The sequence below is a fragment of the Chaetodon auriga genome, chromosome 21, assembly GCF_051107435.1.
Source record: "Chaetodon auriga isolate fChaAug3 chromosome 21, fChaAug3.hap1, whole genome shotgun sequence".
NCBI lineage: Eukaryota > Metazoa > Chordata > Actinopteri > Chaetodontiformes > Chaetodontidae > Chaetodon > Chaetodon auriga.
The window spans coordinates 4,611,533-4,636,776 of NC_135094.1; the positions used below are offsets into that span (position 1 = coordinate 4,611,533).

Here is a 25,244-nt window from a genome sequence, read left to right on the forward strand (position 1 = left end):
AGCACATAATCACTGCCCCGAGGACAATATGAGACCTCACACAAGGAGGTCAAAGGCAGCTGTGAGTTCAAACTAGTGGAACAGGTGAAACGTACCTGTACAGTAACAAAGTGAGACAAATGAGGGCAGCTCTGCTACCGTTTACAAACCAAGTCAAACAGTGGGTCAAGCAATGCTTGAGGATGAGCGCCGTGCTCTCTGTGCCAGCGTGAGTTATACAATGCAATAATTATGTATGTAGTCAGTCCACACCTTGCCCTTCTCTGTACTGAGCTGCTTAAAATGCAGCAGACCCTCTTTGGTGGCGTCACAGAAGACGTCTGACGAAGAGTCTCTCCTGGAGCCCGAATCTTCGGACGACCGGTCCACAGCCTGCGACAGATAAGAAAAATACCGTAACGCTGATATAAAGTAAACACAGAACTAAACTCTGCACTTTAGGAATCAATTATTTACCAGAGAAGCCTGATGTTGCTTTTACTGACGTCCCTACTTTTCATAATAGATTCATGTTTTATCTTCTGGGTGTGAACTAATGAGCTGATAAACCTTCAAACGGGAAATGCAGATAAACCAGTCATGCTGCAGGTGAGCACAGCTGGCACTGAGCACACCTTTGATATGAGTGTGGACTGGACTCACCTTCCTAAGACTTTTCAGACCAGGTATTAGAGACCGCCTGAATGAAAGAGGAAAAAGCGTTACGATAGAGAAAGAGTGAGCGAGAGAAGCTTCAGGATCACAAAAATGTTTGAAATACAGGTTTTGTTTGACATCATGTGACTCTTGTTGGGGCGCAAACTGCAGATGGAGGGCAGGAAGTGATTTTTTGCATGGGAGGCACTATGACACACACTCGAAATGTGTTGTTTTCCGTTGTTTACAGTTGCTCAAATCAATCAAACTGAGAAAAAAAGGAGCTTTTATTGAGTACCAAAAGTTGTTCATGAGGGTGAAAAATGTAAGAAATTGAGGGAAAAACACCAGAAAAAATGGCTTGTTACCTGTCTGGAAGAGTCAGATAATGGTCGAAATTGTGCAACATTACAAGCAACACAATTAACACTTGTTAAACAGTTTCACCAGACATTTGCAGGTGGTTAACCTTGCAAACAACCGCAACATAAACATCAACACTGAGGACTGCGGCGCTGAATGTTTGTTCCACAGGGAAACAACAGCTACGCACCCTAATGAAACAACAGTCTTCCCGGAGCACTTCGGTTCAAAGGTCGTGGACCCAACCGCTAACAAGTTATGAATGAGCAGGTCGTTTGTTATATCTTCTGTCTCAATAGCAGCAAAACTGTCAGTTCTCGTCCATTGTGGTTTTCACTTCCTGCCCTCCATCTGAATTTAACGTGACTCGCGTGACTGCAAACAGCCTGTTCCTCTTAGCTCCTGTGTGGCATGTTGTGGGTATAACTCACCCTCTGCTCTCTTCCCGGTAGTTATCCAGGCCTTCATCATACGACTTGGACCGCTCCGTTTTAGTACCAGAATCTGACTCAATAATTGTAAGACGGAGAGAATCTATTAAGAGAGGGTTAAACAATTATTTGCAGCTGTTCAGAACAGTGATAGTTATTAGTTTGCGGCTGTAACGTGACAATACCTTGGTCATGTGACAGCTGGCGTCGAATGAGAGGGGACGGAGAAGTGGGGCTGGGCGGGATGGTGGTGATGATGGGCGCTCCAGATATGACAGCAGAGGCAGGAATGTGTGTGCTGTCCTGGTCGGTACTGGGACTAGATGGTTCATCTGAGGACGCAAACCAGAGGAATTCAGTCGCAGGGCTCTTAGCTAAACTCCTCTGCAGAACAGCGTTTGCTGAGCTGAGCTTGACATTAACAGGACAAGCACCATTCAACTCCGGCTAAACTCCTACACAAGCTAAAAGTTCAGCGGTACCGGGAAATATCATATTGTATATCAAATCATGCAAAAACAATGTCAAATTCACCTCTGCTATCTCAGCCTGAGCAAACATTTCAGCAGACGGCAGTAAAATGCTGTAACGAGGGCTTTATGTCGCCCAGCAGACAGGTGTTTCGATAATCTGGTACACACCTTTCCCTTTAAACACATATACGCAGGGCAGTCAGCTAACATTACATCACCTCAGACAAGACTGTCATAATGTCTGATATACAGTATCAGCAAGATGGCAAGCCCTAAAAACAAATGAAGAGACGCGTATGACGAACAAACACGTCCAGAAGTGAATCATACCTGTGACTGTGGTGATGCAAACTGCATCTCAACAGACACCTTTTTTGAAATATGGTTTCAGATTACAATAGTTATAAATTAATCTCACAAAATGTAACTGTTAGTTAAACCTCATGGAAACCCCACCGTGCTTTCACACTGCTGTCAAAAGGAACCACAGCAAAACAGATCTGACTGATTAAATTCCTCCAACTGCCAATTCATGGAAGCAACTCTTTAACCTTCAATGGCACCGCTTAATATGAAACATCTGATCTGCTGCGTGCAGACCGCTGCTGTGAAATCTCTCTCCTCAAACCTTGAAAACATCTCCCATGATACTACAAACCTCATTTCTGCCAAGCCAGGCAGATGCCCATTTCATTTAATCACTTGTTTATAGACCTGCAATCCTGTTTCTGGGAAGACGGCGGCAGTCACTGATGGCTGACACGTACAATTGCAATTTGTTTTTCAGGGGATGTCAGTTGTAGACATCAAGATCGACTTAGCTTTGAACAGAAGATGCAGATCTAAACAGACAGATGCACGTTTTTGGGAAATTGCTTATTTGCTTTTTTCCTTTAGCGTAAAGACTGGAAACACAGCCGGCCTGGTTCAGCCCAAAGGTAACAAAATCCAAAATATGTGCTGGACTATTTCTTAGATGACTTTCTGGCATTCGTTAGTTAGTGTGTCGGCGCCAGGCAGCCAGCAGTGACAAAAAAAAAGTCAATGTGCCACGAAAGAGTGCGGCGTATAAAAGCACGACGTCTCACTTTTACACTTACACTCTCACATTTTTTGCTTGGTATGTTAATTGGTGAGCTTCAAGCCGCATTTTAACCAAACACTTTGCATATAGTACCATTGAAACCCATATGTAACCCATACCCACATGCACCTACATGCACAGTATCCACCGCAGACAGATATACTAAATGCAGGTGGGGCTGTTACTGGGGCTTCGGGGCAGACCCCGTTCTTGGTCTTGAAAAGCTGCAGTGTTTTATGACCTGACACACTTCAATCTCTACTGTACATCTAATCCAGACTGACAGCATGCTGCTAGACGGTCTCATTCGCCGTCACGCCAAGCTACTTTCACAAGTTCTGTGTTCTTTCTTTTCGGTATGCAGTTGTTTATTACAAGGAGACAAGACAAAGACTGTGGCTGCTCTGATTCTCTCTCACAATCAATGGACTACAGCGTCTCTAGACCACCTTTAAGTACGGGATCAGTGCGCTAGGTACCTCGACACAGGGGTAGTGAAAAAATGGGATGGAATGGTTTTATTGGCACCATCCACAACTTTTGACAATGCAAAAGTGCAAACAGTCTTTATAATGCGCAAAGGAGCTGAACTGAATGAGGCTGCTTGGTGAAAACGTGGCTTCAGGTGTGCTGTTAGGTGGATTTTTCTACCTTTGGACAGAGCTAGGCTAGTTATTTCCTCTTGATTCCAGTCTACATGCTATGCTAAGCTACCCTGCTAATGACTGTTGCTCAATATTTAGCATACAGACATGAGAATGATATCGATCTTAACTCTCTGCAATACATGTATGGGTTAGATCTAAATGTAGTGAACTAAAAAGGGAGTAAACAGTGAGAAACGGTGCTGGAACAGGATACGATTAACCCCTGCAGGTTCTAGGGCACCAAGAAGCACAAGAGCTGCTCCCATTGGTTGGTGATGAGTCACCAGTGACAACACAACTGAGGATGCAAGGTCAAGTTCGAGCTTGTGAAGTTACGTCAGCTGATAAGTTGGCAGAGTTGTGAAAGGACACACAAAATAAAATTCATAGTAACTTCAATGCAGACCTCAGTTCCACTGTGACATGTTGGCTTTGTTATGAGTCATTTTAAAAAAGCAGCGAGGATTTCTCCTCATGATAAACAAGAGGGGACGTGACATTTTGCATGTATTTCAGCAGCACCAGCTGTGCTCTGTTCGCAGTGCAAAATGTTTGGCAGACGCCTAACGTACAGCAGTCGTTCCACTTATTGTTTGGAACTGGACTATGAAATCAAAATGAAGCAGATTGCTGCAGGAATGCTCTTATTTCTCTGTTATGTCACAGTCCATTAGGACGACGTTCTTGGGTTTCTCTTGCTGTACAACACTGGGGGAAATATGAGACATTTCAGGGAGTGGGAGGGGGAGTGGGGGTGTGTGTGTGTGTGTGTGTGTGTGTGTGTGTGTGTGTGTGTGTGTGTGCGTGTGTGTACCTAAAGACTCTATATTCTTATGCTGCCCTACTCAGATGCCAAAGGGTGGTGTGAGTACGTCATGGTCGCCTGCAGTACAGTGTCGCTCTGTCACGTAATCACACAACTGACTATGTCATCCTGACCTCCAAATGCCACGAGGAACCAATTTCTTTTAGCATTTAAATACCTATATAACACCATCTGCTGTGACTGTAACTTGAGTAATGTACAGTGCACTTTAAATGACTCTGCCTACATGAACTGGGATACGTGGTTTCACTGGCAGCACACTGAATTAAACAGGTTTGTAGTTTTTTACTATTCTAACAAGCAACAAAATTCCCAGGGTGCAGTATTTCCTGTTAGAGATAACCCACCCATTGCTTCTGATGATCCACAGTATATTCACAACGACATTTGGACACAGTAGATTCCCTCTGAGAGCGATGAATAGGGCAACAATGGACAGGCTTAACACTTGGTTTGCGATGCATTTTTATGGCTGAATCCTCAACTCCTGACAGAAGAGAGCTTCCAATTTTCTTTTATAAAATTCGGCTCCCATCGAGAGAGGAGCATTCATTCTAGATTTTGTAAAGTAACAGCGAGATATTGAAAATATGTCCCCACATGGCTAATATTGGACAGAAATACTGCAGAGGCCACATTAAAACATAGAGTACACTGTGAACACAACAGTCTGATCCCTGCATGAAAATCGCACCAGTTCAACCATGCATGAAGAAAATAGCATATTAAAGGTACCCTAACTGCCTCCAAGATGCTGTATATATACAGTATACAGACACACACCCTCTCCTTTGCAACTGCAGCTGAGTTATTGAATGTTTGAGGTATCAGAGAGCGCAAAACCCCAGATAGACACCATGGAAATATTATCCCCCTTATGAAAACGTCTTGATGCAGTGTTGTATTGTCAAACACGGGGTTTCCCAAAGTAAAACACAGTCTAAAATTTCCTGATTCCTGAGAATGATCACGGTTGAAAGCCCGGCCCCAGCTGGATATTCCAGAACGTTCAGCATTTACTGTAGCATTATCAGCTAAATCTCCATTAAAACATGGTGTGAATTTGGTACAAACTGTCTGAGTCTGCCATACTTTCATGCATAAACATACTTTTCCACTCATACAAACACATGCTGTGTCATTTTTTTCACAGGACTAAACTGTCACTGCTGTTGCTATAGAAACAGGAAGAGTTCAAAAGGACGGCAGTACAGAGACGAGTGCTGTCTTACCGATGAAGGGGATTGAATCCAGGGAGTCGTCCAAGTTGTTGGAGCCAGACTTTTGCCGTGTGTCTCCAAGCCGTCTTAGATGCATGTCCCTGCAGCTGTCATTAGACATCCAGCACATAGCTCCATCTGCAGAACCTGCCTTCACCAATGGCGGCGACTTACTAGTCACTCCTCTCTGGTTGTCATTAACAGCTAGTACATATGATGGAGGGCGAATGTGGGGAGGTGCAGAGTTTTTGTCCCTTCTTAGAACAACAACTGTTGCATCCGGTCCTTCTACGCCCTCTGCAAGACCGCCATTAGTCCGTATGGGGGCGTTGGCTTTTGGCTTTTGAGTCACAGCTCCATTAGTGATGGAGGAACCCGGAGAAGAGGCAGCAGCTACACTTTGTAGCTGTCTCTGCATGGGCAGTTTAGAGGAAGGACCAGAGCAAGAGGAGGACCTGGCTGCCAACCCAGCCTCTGACCTGCTCTCCATTTTCAGACTGTCGGCCCTGCCTCTGAGCTGCAGGTGCAGAGGGGTGGGGTAGCCCAGGTGGTTGCCCATGATGTTAGCTCTTTGGTCTTTAAGAGTGTCTGTGGTTTTAATGGAGGATAAGGCAGGTGAAGGGTCCAAGATGGAGTTTTTGACAGGCAGACGTGATGGTCTCATAATGACACCGTCTGTCCTTGATGTTAATACAGAATCCGTCGTACCTTTAGTAAACACAGGAGCAGCTAAAGGCGAGCTGAATAATCCACCACCCCGCCCTTCTTCCTGCTGTCCAGTGAGACTCCTGTTCAGATGAGGTAAAGCTCTGAGGCCTGCTCCCTGCCTGCTAGCTCTGGCTTCCTCTCCCCGGGACAGCAGTAGCCTGTCCTCCAACCCTGCCCTATCTCCAAAGACAGCCCCACCTGGCTCTCCAGACTGCTGCCCCAGATAGTCACAAGATCGTGCCCTGGGTTTGGTGACTCCTGTGGGGGTGGAAAAAGGTAGAGCATCCTCAGAGGCACTCCGAGGCCAATTCCTGACTGGTATTGTCCTCTCTGCTCCACCTCCAAGCCTCTCTTGGGAGACGCTACGTAACGGAGTCACTGCAGTACCCTGGCTACTTGCTTCTACTCCGCGGTCATTGGAGGTGCTTCTTCGTCTGATCTGGGAGCCCAGTGCCCCTCTTTGACTGGTGCTAGGAGGAGGCGGTGTGCGTTGCTGGGCATAGGCAGAGCTGGAATTGGCTGCCGCACGCAAGCTGTCCAAGCGCTCCTGGATGGTGCGGCAGCCATATGTGTGCAGCCTCTTGGCGTCAATATAGTCCTTATAGGTGGTGTAGTTCTTCCAGTCAATGTTCTGGTGTGGAGAGGTGGAGGGGGCTGTGGGAGAGGGTGAGTAGTGGTTGGCGCTGGGTGAGACGGCAGTGGAGAACGTGTCTGGTGAGGCAGAGGTGAGAGGGGCCCGTACAGGTGGAGATAACGTGTCAGGATAGGTGGGGCCAGGTCTACAACTTGAGGAAGGGGAGTAAACCGGGGTTTCTGTGGGGTGGGAAGAGGGGTACTGCAACTGTGCACCCCCAGGTACTGAGGAAATAAGGGGTCTGGGTCTGGCTGAGCCAGAATCCCCTGAAGGACTGTACCGGTTTTCTTCTGTCCTGTGGCTGGGTCCAGCCCGAGCCAGTCGCAACCCCCTGTCAACTGGATCGAGAGGCATGGCCACTGTCCTCACATTCTCATTACAGACACACACCACCGTCTGAGACTTTGACGTCTGCTGGGATGGAGGAGATGGGGGAACAGGGATTTCCACCCGGTAGCTCTTTTCTGTGGCCCCTCCTCGTCTTCCTGGTCCCTGAGCCGGCCCCCGGGGGGTCTCGCTGACCGTGGCAGGCTCTGATGTCTGAGCCATGCCCACAGCTTTAACCTCTATCCGAGGGTAGCAGATGGGAGGGGGCTCAGGGATGTTCTGGGCATTTCCGCTGTACGCCTCATTTCCTTTGAGGTATGCATCCTGGGAATACGCCTGCAAGAGATTATAGGACATTATGTCACTTTAGTTGCTGAGAGGTTGGAGAGCTAAAATAGATCACATTAAACCCCGGGAGAACATTGCACTGAACCAGGAACAGGATACATTAGACTGTCCTTAAAAAGAGATCAGATCAGGGAGCACTGCAGACCTGTTTGTGAAAATACTACTGACTTTTGTGGCAACCTCTTCTATCACTAGATGACAACATTACTGCCACATCACACCTATGACTTTCATCCTCCTCTGCTGCTAGAGCTACAGCATCAGTCTTCAGCAAGACAAACACTATTACTGCATTCCCTCAGAGGACTGTAAATGACTGATAGACAACTGGATTCAGCCTGTCTATAACAACAAAACAACAGCATGATGCTAAAAGTAGACACAGTACTATTTCTCCAAACCAAACACAACTCTCACTGCGTTGGCAGCTTCTCAATCATTTCCTTGGAGACTGCAAACAAATGTTACAGCATGCCATGATAGAAATCAACTACCCTGAGATGCTATGGATGTGGAAGAGTGGGAAAAGAGGGATCGCCAGAGAGACAAATGAGTGGAGAAAGAAGGCTAGAGAGTCCAGAATAACACCATAGAGCCAAGAGTGAGGATTAAGCTGGCAGGGGCTTACCCACCTTTGGTACTGGAGAGTGTGCCCTCAGGCATGAAGAGAGGGTGAAAGGGGGACGCCTCTGTCTGTTGTTGCCAGCTAATGCTACTTCTGTCAGCATGGCTCCACAACTGTACTGTCACTGTAGCAACTAAGGTAACCTATTTGATTAAAACTTGAAGAAAAACACTCAAATCTAGCTACTCATAAGCCTGAGCACTCTCCAGTGAATGATCACCACACACGGCTTTGGAGAAAAAAGCTCTTGGTTGCATATCGAACTGATTATATTCCCTCTTCCCTTCAACAAGCTCTTGAGGAAATGAAAGGGAGAGAGTTGCGGCTTTGGATTTTGATCGATATGACTCTACCTGAGGTGTCAGGTTACAATTGCACAAACCACAGCTGCAGTGGGCCTGCTGCTTGGCGCCTCCCTCTGGATTTGCATAAGTCATACAGTTAAACAGAAACCAATTTCCTGAATATGGAAAGTACAGAGCGAAATGTTTGAAGTCTGCTGACATATAAACACAGAGCATTGTTTTTTCCAGTGCACACATCTCTCTCTCAACCTGCTATTCAGGAAAATACAAAAAAAATGAACCTGCATAAACTAAACCAAGGCACACATACTGCAAAGGAGGGGAAGTATATTTAGGGTTTTAGGTGCTTACCAGATTACAAATACAAGCTTTAAAGGTGGTGTCAAAACAGCTGTGAATGATCAGGAAAGAAAGCTTAAAGGAAAGTTATTAGTTAGTATAGTTTCCCTTCTTACCAGAGCAGTGATATCCCTGGAAAACTGCAGTCCACAGGTTAGAGAAGGGCAAGCAGAGAGGAAAAAAAGGAATAAAGAGAAGTAAACAGGTGAGCACAGAGAAACGAGAGGCACAACGGCAACGATGGAGGTGAGACAGGCAGCTTGTCTGACTTCAGCAAAGGCTAAAAATACATTCCGCTGTGGGGACGCTGAGCTGAGGCATCACAGTCGGAGAGGAACAAATAGAAAGAAGAAGAATAGAGGTGAAGTTCAGCTGTGTTGGTCTCCTTAGACCTGAGTATCTTCTGAGCTGGTGTTCATCCCCATTATTTCCCCCTCTTACCCACCACACAGCTGCTGTTAAAACACACTGACAAACATATTCTGCTGGCTCTCTCTGTCTCCCAACATGCTCAGCATTTCTTTCCTTTGCTCTGTCACTCTCACCTGCTCACTGTGGTACCTCCCCTCCCCCTCTCTGGCTTCTCAAGCATTTCAGCCTCTCTCTCTCTCTCCTAGCCTCCTTCTTCTCCTCTGACAGCCTCGCGCTCATCTGTTCAGACGCCGCTCTGTCATATGTTCACTTCTGGGTGAGCATAACAGAACGCTTGCCCGATCTGCACTCGCTTCCTCCCTCACTCGCTCCTGTAAACAGTGAGCTGAGAGGAGTCAGCTGACTGCAGCTGCACTCCCTCCGGTAGTGAGTGGGCTCAATGTCTCCCAAAACACAAAACAGACAAACATGCACACATTTACAAACAGGCTTAGATTCATCTACAGACGACGCCATGTGCCTCTGACATTCACCATCATCAAAACAACATGGAGGGACTCTCTCATTCTGAAAAATCATAATAAATATTGAAATAATGTCATATTGCAGACGGCTGATGTGTTCTCACTATGCATATTTTCAAGAGCGGTAGCACTGAAACACACCAAATCCTATACAGACATTTAAGCAGTTAAATCACAACTTGTATTCTACTATCCTTAATGTTGATGCAGAGGTGCTGATCTGTCTACAGCAGGTAGAATTTTAAGAGCTGTGAAGTAAGACATGAGTTTAATTTGGACTCGTGTTTTCCTCCACGGGGAGAAACAGCTAATTGCTTCATTTGAATCCCTCAGCCTTGTGAGTGTTCAGACTCATTCCAAAATGCCAAAAGCAAGTTTCTGTGGCTTTTGGTGAGCTGCGGCCAAGCTAACGCTATGTGTGGAATTTAGCGACGCAGTGGGATCTGACTCAGTTCTCTGCTCCGAGACAGAATTTCCCGAACGGAGGTGGAAAAACGTGTGGCGACTGGTTTGACGTGGACTGGTGCTGTTTTATCATCTGTGGGGTTCTGGAGCCTGAGCGATGCAGGCTGCTAGCATCACTGACACGAGACAATCACTGTCAATACTGATGATCAAGATCAGAACTACATTGGCAGGATGAGCAGGCGATTGGACAGACCAACCTTGAATCCCCTCGGGTCTGATCATGTGACTCTCTAAATATCAGGCTGCGCTGTGACCACGTTAGCTAAAACACGGTATGGACAGTTTGTCGATGGCTTCTCTCAAGTCTCACGAGTTTCACTTTTTGGGAAGTATCCTTACTCACTCAGTCAGGAGGTGTTTATCTTAGCTTAGCTTTGCTTAGCATAAAGGAGGTGCGTCAGGAACCAAGAGCACGGAGCCTGAGAATATGTCAACGGTGGAGCTTGTTCATCGGTGCACCGTCCACACCTGCTTTTTGCTATGTTTCACATCATGTTACCGGTGTTAAAGAATGACGGTTAGGTTTAGGCACAACACCTACTTACGGGTAAAGCTTAGGAAAAGGTTTGCTTCCTGTGTGAAGTTATTTTAATTCAAACCATTATTTCTTTCTCTTTTCCATCATTCTTAAATATCCACCAACTGCCACAGGAAATGGAAATAAAAATGCAACATGTGTAAAACCAATCACATTGTGATCTTTGGCAAAATAATTAGGTAAAGTAAGTTCAACCATAGCTCACATAAAGCCTGGAAACGTGAGGAAAACAGCTAACCTGCCTCAACACTGGACAGTATATTGTTTGTTTAACCTGCCCACAAAAAAGAAATACAAAAGTGACAATTTGTGGTTTTCGGAGGCGTTTGATGCTGGAACTATTTCTCAGTGAGCACCGGCGTGCTGCAGCATGCCCTCAGCCCGGCTCCCACTGCATGGTGCAGCTCTGCTTGGCTCACCTTCGGTTCCTAGTACTTTTCCAGGTACTATAAACTTTCCACAACAGAAGACCAACAGAGATTTCCACAAAAAAGTAGCTCCATAAAACCAGAAACTGTACATACAAAAAAAATAAAATTTCCAGTGCACGTCCAGGTCAAAGAAAGGCGACACAGCCAAGATTTAGACTACATTTTAAAAAGGGTTCTGGTGCTCAGACTGCAAATGACCACAAATCTTGTTCGCATAATTGGCCACTATATAAACAAAAAAAGACCATTTTCAAGCACACTTGTGATATTTACTGATGAATGAATGCTTACCAGCTGCAAAATGTCCTCATCCTTTGGCATCACACAGAGTTCCAGTGAGGCATCGCTGAGGGAAGCGAGGGCGTGGGGGACGAGAGAGAACGAGGTGGATGTGAGAGAAAGAGAGGCTGTTACAACACGGGCCTCGGACTGTGTAAACATGGCACATCTCGGGAGAGCAAGCGTTACTTGTGAAGTCTAACCTTTAAGAGCTGCACTTTAATGAAGTGTGAATGAGTGCTGCACGTGTGCGTGTTGTCGGCGATAAGGAAATACTCTGGAAAAGCCCCAAAAGTTTCCCAATGACTCTGTCTCAGTCTGTGTTGTGTCGGCAGTGAAGGGATTAGACAGAAACTGCTCTGAGGCTCATTCACTCTAAATATTTCCCTTAAAATGAAGCGTAAAATGAGTTCACAGCAGTCTCACCTGTTCTGGATCAAGGCTATGACTTGTGAGTAGGTCTTCCCAATGATGCTCTCTCCATTCACCTTCACTATCCGGTCCCCTGGACAGAATAAGACAACAGATTACAAACCCGCTGTTCACAGCAAACAGCAACATGACAAATAAACTCTGCACTCAGCTGCTCAGAAAACTGATCAGTCAATACGGTTGTTGACCAAGAAAAACCAGCTCCTTCCAGCACAAACACCCGTGTTTAGATCAAAAGGAGAATACCAGTAGCTGTTTATTTGAAGGGCCCCGTGTGAGGATCCATCCCCATTCAGCTTTTCTGAAGATGACCATCTTACAGGAAGAGAGCTCAGGAGAGAAACTGGATAATTGTGGGAAATCACTGCACTCCCCCGTCCCAGGAGAGCAGAGCTAATAGATAAAAGCAGACAGCTTCGAAGTCCTGTCCAGGCAACTTAACATCTCCTGTACGCTAACCTGGCGATAATGCTGACAGCACATGGAGCAGAGCTTCAGCTGTCGCCTCCGTCTCACAGGGCGGTTTGACCACAGAAGAGTTTCTTAAAGTATTTTTATCCTCGCTGCTTAAAATTAGAAACGACTGAGCCATTAACGGGAGAAAAAGGAAAGCGACAGAGAATGAAGGGAAGGCTGGAATAACAGCGTGCACATTACACTTTGTTCAACCTCCCACAAAGGAGCCATCTGTTATTTTGTAACTGGGATCTGTTTTGCCTGGCAGGTTACGAGGAAGTGGAATACAGTACAAACGTGAAGAAATCTTGGCATCAAACGGCGCTTTGAGGTCAGATGTGAGACAGGCAGAGTTAATCATGAGATCTGCCGCTTATCAGACGCGGCGCTGTGATTTCCTCAGACCGCGCGCGTGTGTGTGTGTGTGTGAGGTGTGTGTGTTTGTGTGTGTACCTGTACAGAGTCCAGCTCCGTGGGCGGGGCCTCCCTCCTTCACTTGCTTGACGAAAATGGTGTCCATTGGCTCCAGACGGTTCCTCTGTCTCCCTGGCAACGAGAGAGAGAGCACATGCACCGAGGCGATTGGTCACACGGCGGCGAAGAGCAGCAGCAGAAGCAGAATTAGGCCACATCGCACTGGAACTGGAAACTCAGCTGCAGCAACACCAAGGCATCGATGCTCACATCGTCTGCGGTCCTTCAGGCTTTTTCCACTTTTTGAATTATGAAATTAGTGTCCGAGGACGCAGACGTCGCTCAGTCGCTCAAACAATGCAAATGCAGCAGGTTTTCTGGCTATAAAGTCAAATTAATGGGCGACTGTTGCCGAAACATGACGACATTTTTGCGTTTCATCTACAGGAAACAGAAATGATTAATCAGTTCATCGAATAATCAACAGAAAAGTAATGTGCTGTTATTTTGGTCAGTGATTTGTTTTTAATTCATTTCTGTATTTTCCACAGCTGTGAGGATTTGCTGTTTTTCTTTGTCTGACATAATAACTCCATAATAGCTGAATGTGCTATCTAACAACATTATTCTGGGACATTTTTCAGAATTTGCTGACACTTTTGAGCAAAACATGAAATGATTAACAGTCAGCAGATTAATTGATGACAAAAAAGACTGTTAGAGACTAATGAGGACTTGGAACAATGCCTCTCTGATAAAATGCATAAAATCTTTTATTTATGTTTTTACCATTTCAACATAGCTGAAAGGAAACATACAGTATCAGACCTTTATGTATCTTCTTCCTCCACATTGTGCCTGAGTTTGACATCACCCGACTCAGTTAGCTAATAGTTATGCTCATCATCAATTAATCTGTCAATTATTAATGTTTGGCCTATGAGGAAAAAACTTCCAATTTATTATCCACTCATGTCTGACTTCATGGACCTACACACTCAGGCTGAACTTCACACTTATTCTTAATGGCGTCTCCATTAAAATGATATTCAACTAACTGTACAAGGAGAAAAAGAAAAGCAGCAAATCCTCACAAGGGAGAAGTAGAAATGTTCTTAAATGATTAATCAATAATCAAAATAGTTGCCTTTTAATTGTCTGTCAATGGACTTACAGCTCATCCTCATCCTTCTCCATGGATGCTGGATTTCTAAGCTAAGTGCACGCACTCTTCCTCAGTGACGGCGGTAATTTGAGAGAAGATTTTATGGGAAACGGGGAAACTCATTCCTCCTCGTTTCCTCGTGCCATCACATTCACTGTCCTTCAGCTCATCCGTCCATCGACTCCACTCGGCTGTCAGATGTGTCCCGAGCTGCGGAACGGGACAGCGTGGAGAGGTCAGCGTATGCTGACGAGGCCGCATGCGAACGAGCCACAAGGGAGTTTGGTTTCACATGGCAGGGGACGGGGCAGCACGCCATGTCGTGTGATGTGCATGGGGCAAGCCGGTGGGGGAAGTCAAGCCCATTAAGACGGAGTAAAGTCACTAACAATGTACTTAAAATGCATGGATGAGATGTGTTTCTGTGCAGTCTTTCTCGGAGCCACGAGCCTCACTCTCAGCTGGCCTCAGCTGCCTCTCTGAGCCCACAGGCTTTGAGGAAGTGCAACATCGGAGCGTGGCGCTGCTCCTTCCTCGGGGAACGCTGACTGAGTGAGCACGCTCTTTTCACGAGTGCCCCGCTTCACATGTACGCTCTGCAGAGCCCTGAACAGCTGGACTGGAGCAGATGTGGGTTTAAAGTGTTGCTCAGGAGCAACTTCAAAGGTGAGGAGGGGGCAGAGTTTCTTTAATCATCAGCTCGATCAAGTTGGAAACCTGTGATAACGTCAGCTTGCATCTGTATATTTCGGGACAAGAAAACGATTCCAGTACGAGCTGCCGTCCTGTAAGAACGTCACCTCAGATGTCCTTTTCCTTCTGGGATGACAGTAATGCATCTGACTGTACGCTCTGCTGCCTCCCTCCTGTGGCTGAAAATGTTACTGCAAATGATTTCAAACGATTTTCTGATTCACACATGACAACATCTAAGAGCAACAACATCACCAGAGTGAGCTACAAAGACGTAATCACCAAAAACTCTGCAAGAAAGATATTTCTACAAACAAAAAACACAGGTTTGACACCAGCTGAAGCCAATAAGCTCTTTTCAAGTGTATTTCCAACCTTCTCATTCACAAAGTGTTCCTGAGCTCATGTATTAATCTCCTTCATCCAGTCATGTGTTCACACAGTGGTGAACCTCGCTCCGTCCTCACTTGTGAATGACTGAACCTTTCCAGGATGCTCCTTTCATACACAATCATGATACTATCACCTGTTACCAATCAACCTGTTTACCTGTGGAATGTTCCAAACAGGTGTTTTTAGAGGGTTCCACATCTTTCCCAGTCTTTAGTTGCTCCTGTCCCAACTTAACTCATTCAGAATAAGCAGATATTTCCAAAAATCAATGAAGCTGATGAGCTCAAATATTAAATATATTGTCTTTGTACTGTTTTCAATTGTGTATATGTCCTGAAAATTAGCAAACTGTCACATTTTGTTTGCATTATTCATGTTTTACACAGTGTTCGAGTCTTTTTAGAATCAGGGTTGTTGTCTACAAATTTTGATTGGGATGTTGCCAACGGTTGTAGGCTTGTTTTTGGTCCAGCAGAAGGCAGTGCAGCACCTAAAATGACTCCTGTTTCTCACTGAGGAACAGTGTATAATCATTAGTGGCAACACTGGGCATCTTACTGGATGACAAAAACTTCAAATATGACAGATTTCTGCTGCAGCACGGTGAGCGTGATGACAGGAGTGCACTGATGCATTAATGTGTAACATCACTGACACAATGTAGGACACGGCTGACCCGAGGTGGAGGTACAGATGCCTCGCCCCCCCCTCCCCCCCCCCCCCCCCCTCTGTGTACGAGGCAAATTCCCAATCCCGGGCTCCAACTCTGCAGCACAAATTGGATTCTGGAAGTTTCCATGCCCCGCAGCTGGATGAACAGGATTAAATGTGGAAATCTAAAGCTTTGGATATTTTTAATGCTCCCAACTGTCTTACCGAAGCATAAACTACTGTGTGGATTAATGAAATACATCAGCCTGCCTCAAACTGACGTTGGCTGGTCCACAGCACAGAGGAGAGTTGAGTAACCTCAGCTACTCTTTTGAGTTTTCAAGCACAGGAAAATGCCTCTATGTGAACCACATTCCGATTATATATGAAGCAAGAAATATGGCCTTTATTTCCCTTACTTCAGGTTTCATGCATCTGGTCCAGTGGAACAGTCTATGGCCGTCCACTGGCTGGGCGTCAGAGCTGCTCTCTGGCCTCAGCGAGCTCTGGTTTTGGCTGCGGTCCCTGGCTGCACAGCTGGGCCCGGTTGTGTCGGCCAGCTCCCCGCTCCCCCGTTGTTTTGGGTTAGATAATGTTATTCTTCAGAGGGCCGGGCCCGCTGCCCGCTCACTGCATTAACCCTGGTGTAATACCTCTCCACCAACACGCTGTTCTTTACATCTGGACCATGTGTCATTCTCACATGTACAAACACCAAAATACTGATGCACGAGTATACACGATATACAGAAACCTATGCAGTTTGCTGCTTGTTCTTCGCTCTGAAGAGGTGTTTTTCTTTCCGAACACTTCAAACACAGAGGAGGAGGAGGATCGTGTATGTGTTTAGATGGTTATCTATGTCAGCAGAGAAATATGAAAATAGGAGGCACATAATCCTGGCATAGTGTATTCCCCCATAGTGTGGGAAGGTCAAAGCACAAGCACACTTCACATAAATACATAAACTCCGACTTCCTTCAAAAGCACAGCGTGTATCATTCTCAAACCTCGGCTCAAAGAAGCCGGGCTGCTCAAAGACAGCAGATGAAGCCATCGTGAAAACAAATACTGTAATTCTGCCTTTGTTTCTCCCATTCCCACGAAGAAACACTCTGTTCAGTTCACACACAAACTAGTCCAAACACAACTCCGCTTTGAAAGTTTAAACTCTGCTGAAACACCTGTGCAGCCCAGTCCTGACCTCCGCAGAATACTTAACAAACCCACATCCTCACAAAGTGCGTCAACAGAGCTCGTCAGATGGAGAAACGATCTGTAGGTGCCAGTCTCAGACGGACAGGTCTCATTTCGCTAATCTCTGCACTCTGTAAACAGCCACAGATTCATGTCAGAAACCTGAGGGAGGGACGGTCAATACGCCGCGAAGCCCGTCATCACCGACTCGCCAAGGCAGGGGTTCAATCCTTGTGATTTTTTTTGTCAAACTGTGTCTGTAGAGCATTGCTGGCTGCCAAACACACCACTAATATATGTGTGTTCAGGTAAGATGGACTCAAAGTGCGCAACCCACAACAGCTTGAAACACCCGGCAGGGCTGAACTCCTGGAAGTCGGCCATCATTTCAAAGTAAGTCACTTCCTCGACTGCAACATTCCTACTGTGGGAGAGACGAGGCGACGTAGAAACACACATCTGTCCGTTCATCACACACACACACACACACACACACACACACACATACACCTGGTGTTTTTTCCACCACACACAGGAAGGTGGTGGCGTATTTTCCATCACTTTTTCTTCTAGGAATTCCAAATACCGAAATCCACCCAGGGGAAAGAGGATATGTACTGACATCGCTCTGACCACAGCGAGAGAACAAAAAAAAAAGGTTGATTCAGTGTTTTGTTTTCGTTTTGTAAAACAAGCCAAACTATTTACCAAGGGAGTTTAAGTTCAACTGAGGGAACAAGTGACAAACATCTGGAAACAGATGGGGTGATTTTTGCCTAAAATACTGTCTCTCGCTTCAAGAAATGTGTCAAACAAGCCAACTGGCTCTAACAGAGTGTGGAGGGTGGTGTCTGTTTTTTCTAGCCTTTCCAAAAACCCCAAACACAACAGCAAAAAGGAAAAGAACGGATTCAACTGTGTGTTTATCTGCTCCGTCAGCCGCATTCGTTAGCATGTTCGGCTAATTACCAGCACATCGTTAACAATAACAACGTCAGTCTGTGGGGTTGCAGGTTAAGACGCCTCGTTCACAGCAGCACATTCACTCTGTGGTGTTTCTCCTCTGTGTGGGGGGCCGTCCTGGATGCTACGCTATCAGAGTTTAGGCAAAGGTTAGCAGATTTGTGCAAGTTGCACTTCAGCAACCGCAGCAAATTTCACCAGAGAGTTTTGGGTTTGGAGCTAAAGTTAGCTTAATTAGCTTGATAGCTACAAGAGATTTCAGCAATATTGACTTTGCCAACCAGAAATAAGGAGCCTGCTTTTGTGTCTCTGTCTGACCTTTCATTTAAAAAATTTTGCAGCAGTAAATTTGCCCCAGTTATCACTAAGATGTGCCACGCGAGGCGGGGGTCAACTGCAATTGGATCTTTGACTGAAAAAGCATTTCAGACTTCAGTCTTAATGTTAATGTTATTGGGTGTATCTCATAATAAAGGCACTGTCAGTGTTAGAATTACTCTGTGTACAAAACACTGCTCTGGAAATCTACTTGCAGTAATCCGCACTTAAATTAATCTAGATTTGCAGAGTTTATCTTGAGGCCCGATGGTGACAAAACAGAGGAAGATGCAAACAGACTGGAAGAAGGGCAGAATTAGCAGCACAGAGAGGGAGAAAAGAGGAGAAAGACGAGACTTTGGACGCAGCTTAGTTAAAGAAGGTGGAGCATTAAAAAGCCCGCTGGAGGATAAAGGGGAATTCTGTTTGCTTGAGCTGCAGGACGTCCCCTCTGCAGACTCTGTGGGAACGGACCAAAATCTGACAGAAAGAACGAAATAACGCCGGCATCTGCAGAGAAAAGTGCTTCACGTTGAACGAAATAACAAATATTTGGACAGATGGTGAATTTTTCTTGCGCCGCTTCTCTTACCGCGGCTTCATAAGCGCAGCACGAAACGCCTCATTCGGATTTTACCCTTCAGAAACTCACTAAAATACACAGCTGAGGAGAGGCGGAGATACAGGAAAGGGTGAAGCACAGGCAGAGGAGGGAGGGAAGAAGAGAGGAAGTGAGATAGAGAGGAAGATTTGGGATAACAGCCGCTTGGTATGCAGACAACTGCTGTGAAAGGCAATAAACAGACACACACACACACACACACACACACACACACACACACACACACACACACACACACACACACACACACAATTCCTCTGGGTCCATGTTTCCACTATGCGCCTCCATACTGTATGTCAGTGTTTACATTTGTTTATCTGCGTATCCACGTCAGTGTGTGTGTGTGGGTCTGTCTGTCTGTCTGTGTGTGTTTTCTGGAGGTCTGAAGTGTTTCCAGCGGCAACACCCAGCTAGTCAACATGCGGTCAGAGCCCCCCCACTCCAAACACCAAGAGCCTCATCACACACTGGCCCGGAGTCAAGCAAATAAACTGCAGCGCGGCGCGCCGGGAGGCCGCAGCGAACATCACAGCCCCGACGGCAGAACGTAATTTTTTAAGATCTATCAAAAGGACCACGCGCTCGGGCTGTTATTATCTGTCTGGGTTTGTGTGAGACCCCGCGTGTTCACATGGCTCTTCCATGATGTTTCAGGGCGGATGCTGGCAGTGTGTTCGGCTGACACATAGCAACAATTTGTAAAGGCGTGAGTAAGAAATGACAAATGTCTAAAAGTGAAAACACACGTCAAAGCTCTTTCTTTTTATTGCACTGGTCGGCGGTTCTCTCAGGCTCTGGCGACACGCTGCTTCACAACACAGAGGAGGTCAAGGACGAACTTTCAATCTCATTTCTGTGAGCTGACATGGACAACCCTCTAATCTACGACACCTCCACCTGCAGAGTTTATACTATGACAGAGTACGATCAAAAGCTCCAGAACAGCAACTGAATGGAGCCTGTGGTGAGACTGTTTCATCATCTGCAGTTTCCAATCTCAGCCCCTGTGCTGTGGCGTGAACCAGTTCAGTTGAGGAACATATCACTAGTTTACACATTATACTGACATTTCTATTCTACTGTATAACCTCCACAAAGGTGGGATTTATTGCAGGATTATTGCATTAGACTGCATTAGGTGTAGCTCATAAATGAGTGTTTTAAAACAGTTAATCAATACGATATGGAGCCAGCATCAGACTGGGAGTGCTGTGCATAAGAGGCAGTCATTGAATTACATTTGGACAGGACGTACAGTATTTCCCTTACACATCAGGAGCAGTTTGGGCACTTTGACATTTAGGCAGGAGCTGGTGATTGAAAGAAAACCTTTAATCAATGGCCAACCTGCTCTGACGCCTGAGCTCCAGCTGGCTGCAGATGGACAGAGGTTTGTTGGATCTGTCTCTATCTCAGATCTGCAGGACTTCATCAAAAGTTTCGTCATTCTAAAATCCAGCTCTGTATCCAGTTACTGTATCTCGCTTTTCATGAGAAAAACTGCCATTTTCAGCTTTAAGCAGTGCATTTTCTTTAGACAATACAGCTGGTTTCTAAAGGTTTAAGATCCCAAACACTTATCATTTACATTAATGGTATCATCTGATTGTTATTCCTATTTAAAATGTTCATTCTGGACTAATTTTGCTGTGGCCTTGCAGAGAAATTCCTGTCATTCCTGATTTGGCTTTCTGACGCCCTATTACCTGTCAGTGTCATCATCACCGCTGCTGAGAGGCAAAGACGGATTTATGAAAGGCTGGAAGCAAGCCAAGTGACTTCCTGTGCAGCAAGGGGGGGGGCTCTCCAGGCTAGGATCATTATTCATCATCTATTGAGCTTAGCAGTGAATGGCTGTCATGCCCTTAATGCATACTACTTAATGGCACAGGCGCACACGAGTTTTACACGACTTCTTTCAGGCAGAGTCACACAAAGGAATTCAAGTTCATAAAAGTGTAAGAATGTGCAGATTCCCTGCGGGGTGTCCTCTTGCCACAGCGGGGTCCCGTGTGTGTGTGTGTGTGTGTGTGTGTGTGTGTGTGTGTGTGTGTGTGTGTGTGTGTGTGTGTGTGTGTGTGTGTGTGTGTTGTTTAATGTTTTGAGGCCTGTGTTGAATGAGGCGGGCGAACGCGGAGGGGTTAAAATGGGTGAGGAGGGGGCCGCATGAGGAATGTGACACCGAGGGCCAAGGCGGATGATGAGGGACACTTACAGGAATCTCTCAATTTCCCGTCGAGAGCCGTTTAAGAGTGAGAATCATCACAAAGTGCTGCGCTCGCCCTCCTCCAGCCCTCCTCTTCACTTTCACTGCACACTAATGCCATAACAATTCTCTGAATCACACCTGGTAGAGCTTTGGGTTCATTACAAGCCAAACAAACAGCTTATGATGATTATATTCTCCCTGTTTATTACAGGCAGAGTAAAAAAAAAAAAAAAAAAAACGCGGTTGTTCTGCCAGAAATGTTAGGAGTTTGTTTTTAAAAAGTGAGATGACCAAACGCTGAGCTTAGACACATAAACTGGCGTATATGAAACATCCATTTTGCGTTACATCACTTGAAAACACAAAAAGCGGATTTAAATAAAAATGCAGTGGATTATTTCTTCAGGACGGCGCTGCTGCTGTTCGGTCCTCAGGCATGTTGTTTGAGCCCACGTGCACGCGCTCTGTGCTTCAGACATGAGACGCAGGCTGCTTGAGAAGGTTTCTGATGAAACCCTCCTGCATTCACGCTGGGCTGCAGACGTGAGCTGAATACTGAGGGACTGGAAGGACGAGCTGGATGCTCGGAGGAATGCTGAGGCCTTGCCAAGCGAGCAGCGCAGCTCTGACTGCCGCTCTGAAGAGGAAGGACTAAAGCTTTAAACAGTGTCTGCCTGACAGCCTGCAGAAAGGACCGCCTCACCTGCAACACGTTGTTTACTCTGACTTCAGTGCCGTTCCTGAGCCGAATCACTGCTTTACTGAAGCTATTAAGGGGGATGAATTGCTTAAGAAGTGAGAATACATTGGAGTAATGGACTGTCAGTCCTAATTTGCTCCCTGTTCTGGGGTGTTACTGAAGAATAACTGAGAGTAAATGGTTTCCCTTTTGTTCTTATTGCAGCACCTGAGGTCCCAGATCACAGCGCACATCTATACAGACGACGTAACGCTCAAATAAAAAGGTCATTCATAACACTTACCTCGGCTGCCATTTTCTTCATCCTAGAAGAAAAGAGACAAAGTAAATGTTAGATGATTTATGACGATTTCACGTTTTTAGGAACCATTTATTGTATATTAAGGCAGATGCATCATAGTTAATTTGAATATGATGTAAATACATGCTCAAAGACTGTTTTACTGTATATCAGGTGGTAAATAAAAACAGATTAAATACATCACTCCGCTCCCAATCTACTCATCGCATTATGAGCTGTTCAACAGAAAGTAAGCAAACAACAAGTTTCATAATGGATGAATCATCAAAGCACCCCAAACTGACTTACAACAAGTTAGAAAAGAGCAAGTAAATAAAGAATAAGAAGAAATATGAGTTGCCAACTAAGGCCTATTTCTACACTCAGCCCTACGACACATCACTCAACAACACATCAACTACGTGATCAATAAGCCATATTCAATATGTGAAAACAGTGGAATAAAGTGAAAGGGCATTGCTCCTGAATCTGCAGCTTTAGGGAGTTTTACAACAAGTTTAAGCTCATTGTTTATCCTTCCATCCCACAACTTTCCTGTTCTGGTTCATCCTCGACACAGTTAGCGCTCATAGCGAAGCATAAACAGGAAGATTTGCTCCTCATGAGCTGGTGGAGACCAAGAACAGAGTTAAAACATGGCGAATATCCGACTCTGATTCATCAGGACACAAACGTGAACTCCAAATGAACGATAATGTCACGGACGAGTTTGTGAGTTTAAAGGTGATGACGACGCGTCGGTGTTGTGTTTACAGTTCGTCTTCGTTGCCCCCGAGTGGCAAAAACAATGAACCGATTCATCAGAACAATTAAGAGATTAACTGTTCATCAAACTAATGGTGTGTTACAGCCCTGGAGGGACTCAGTCAGCGTGAGTGAAGGACGCGACGATCCACAGAGAGACAGAGGAGCGTTCATTATCATCTAACACAGCAATATAATTAAAACAGGGCCGGGACAAAGAAAGCCACTTCAGGGCCGTGTTTGTGTTTTTTCCGTTTCCTCAACACATAAAACCTTCATTTCCCTCCGAGCTTCAGCTAAAATCCACACACTCCTGCTTTAATCCACCTCCCTCAGTGACACATATGTTCTCCATGTAGTCTTTAAGACTCCCTGCTCTCCCAAGGCTTTCCTTAAGACGGCCTGACCCTCTTCAAGCTAACCCCAATATCCTCAAACTGCACTTAATCAAGAGCCCTAAAAGTAATTACAATGAAATGTGGTGAATGTACGAGGATGAGGATTTCTCCTTCACCCTCCCCCTCCTCGCTCTGGGTTACGTAATGGGAGAACTGGTTGGGGTTTACAGTGAGTGTGACCTGATGGATTGAAATTGAAGGTTTCAGTCTGAATACTTCCCAGAATCACGTCTTATGATAAGGACGCCAAAGCAGCCTCAAGGCGGTCGGCGAAAAGACAAACACATTTCTCGTCTGAGTCACGTGAATCTATAAATCAACGTCGAGGATTTCATTACGGGAAAAAACGACAACGCTGCCAACTTCTTTTGCAGGAGACTAAAGGCTGAATTCTGCTTTGTGTTGTGTCTTAAGACGAATTTACTGCCTTAATGTTGCACAACATGTGTCTTTCCCTGCTTTTAAGAGGACAAACTTGCTAATGTAAGTTGAACTGAAGTCACACAACTTTCTTATTTGTCTATTAAGTTACAGGAACATCACAGAAGCACATAGTGGCCAAAACAACACCGTGAATCCTAAGAAAACCTCTGGGACAACCTGTCTATCTTTTCTGATTACACAAATGTCTAAAAATCCTAACTGTCGCGCCACAGTTTCTCTTTCAACACGCACAGCCGCAGCCAAAAGCTATAAACAGAAAGCGCTATGCTAACTTTGTCGGAAATCCTTCTGTGCAAACTGAGGAGGTTGTCAAAATACACTTCAGAGAAAAGTAAACCCAACTTATCCTGAATTATCACTTACAAAAACTAATAGTCAGGAGGCCGCGATAAGCTTTGAGAGCGCTGACTCCAAACACCAGCACATTTTCCCATTAAAGAAGCCCTGTGGTATTTACCCAAAGCCCTGTACTCTGCGTTAGCCTGTGCCCATTAGGAGCCGGATGTGCTGTAACGTCAGGATTAATACCAAAGGGCAGATTGGTACTGATGTTATCCAGAGGACGGCTGGCCGACTTCCCAGGTGGGATGATACGAGAGAGAGAGGCTCTCGCTGCATTACTGACGCTGCATATTAATGCTAACAGCTCAACTGCAACGTCGCTGCTCTTTAGTCTGGAGATGGCGACTCAACAATTAAACAGATTCAATAACATCTTGAACGGACTGAATATCGATCATATTGTTAAGTGCTTATGCTGCACTGGATAACATTTAAATAACCTTCACTGCATCCCCATTCCACACTGCAAACAGCACTAATTCTAACAGGTTATAGAGTATGTTCACATTGGTGCTTCATTTTTATATATATGCTGTTGATGGACATTATTTTGTTCTAAAACACCAGAAAAAAACACTGATATTCACTTTGCTATGAGACAAGATGAAAGATGAAAAAAGCAGCAAATTCCCACAATTTAGAAGTTGGTACGAGAGAACTTTGGAGCTTTTATTTTTGCTTGAAATACGACTTAAAACCATTAATCAATTACCAAAGTTGCTTTTTGGTTTTCTGACTAATGGACTAATTGTTGCTGCCATCCCACAGTGAACGGAGATTTGAAGTGGGAGCAGATATTTTGGGCTCCCCTGGGTCTGGAAGTGAAAGTCTCTTTCATTTTTTGTACAGAGTTTTTAATGACTCACAGTTGGATCAGCATGAAACTCTTCACAGTACTAAGCTACGGTGTAGAAGTTAAATACGACTCCCAAAGTGCATTTTGGTGAGAAACATCCAATGAGGGGGCTTAAATCTCAGTTAGCATGTGCTGCTAATGGTGCGCAGAAGCTACTGAAAACACAACCTGCTTCACTTTGTGAATTCTGGGTCAATTTTGGACGAATTCAGCAAATGTGGCGCCGTGTTTTGTTCCCAGCTGCGACAATAAAGCCTCCTGAAATTGCTCCCGCTCTGATTCACACCTCCAAACGGCCTCTTCGACGACCAAGACTGAACACAAACCTACAATTACTGCATTATTTAGGAGAGACCCTTGTTTCTGTG

The 25,244-nt window shown here is 45.4% G+C and overlaps 1 protein-coding gene across 5 annotated transcripts in view; it reads right to left on the reverse strand.

Annotated features, from left to right (window-relative positions):
• The window catches only part of arhgap21a (Rho GTPase activating protein 21a), a 77,986-nt gene that overhangs the window by 11,011 nt on the left and 41,731 nt on the right, over positions 1-25,244 (reverse strand). For 3 of the 5 annotated variants that reach the window (XM_076761398.1, XM_076761397.1, XM_076761399.1), the window contains 10 exons: positions 22,075-22,096; positions 12,920-13,012; positions 12,005-12,083; positions 11,591-11,645; positions 9,083-9,106; positions 5,693-7,685; positions 1,616-1,762; positions 1,431-1,533; positions 643-679; positions 253-372 (listed from right to left, as the gene is read on the reverse strand). In XM_076761398.1, coding sequence (XP_076617513.1) covers positions 253-372; positions 643-679; positions 1,431-1,533; positions 1,616-1,762; positions 5,693-7,685; positions 9,083-9,106; positions 11,591-11,645; positions 12,005-12,083; positions 12,920-13,012; positions 22,075-22,096 — 2,673 coding nt within the window. The remainder of the gene's footprint in view (positions 1-252; positions 373-642; positions 680-1,430; positions 1,534-1,615; positions 1,763-5,692; positions 7,686-9,082; positions 9,107-11,590; positions 11,646-12,004; positions 12,084-12,919; positions 13,013-22,074; positions 22,097-25,244) is intronic. The other 2 variants (XM_076761396.1, XM_076761395.1) reach the window with 2 other exon arrangements.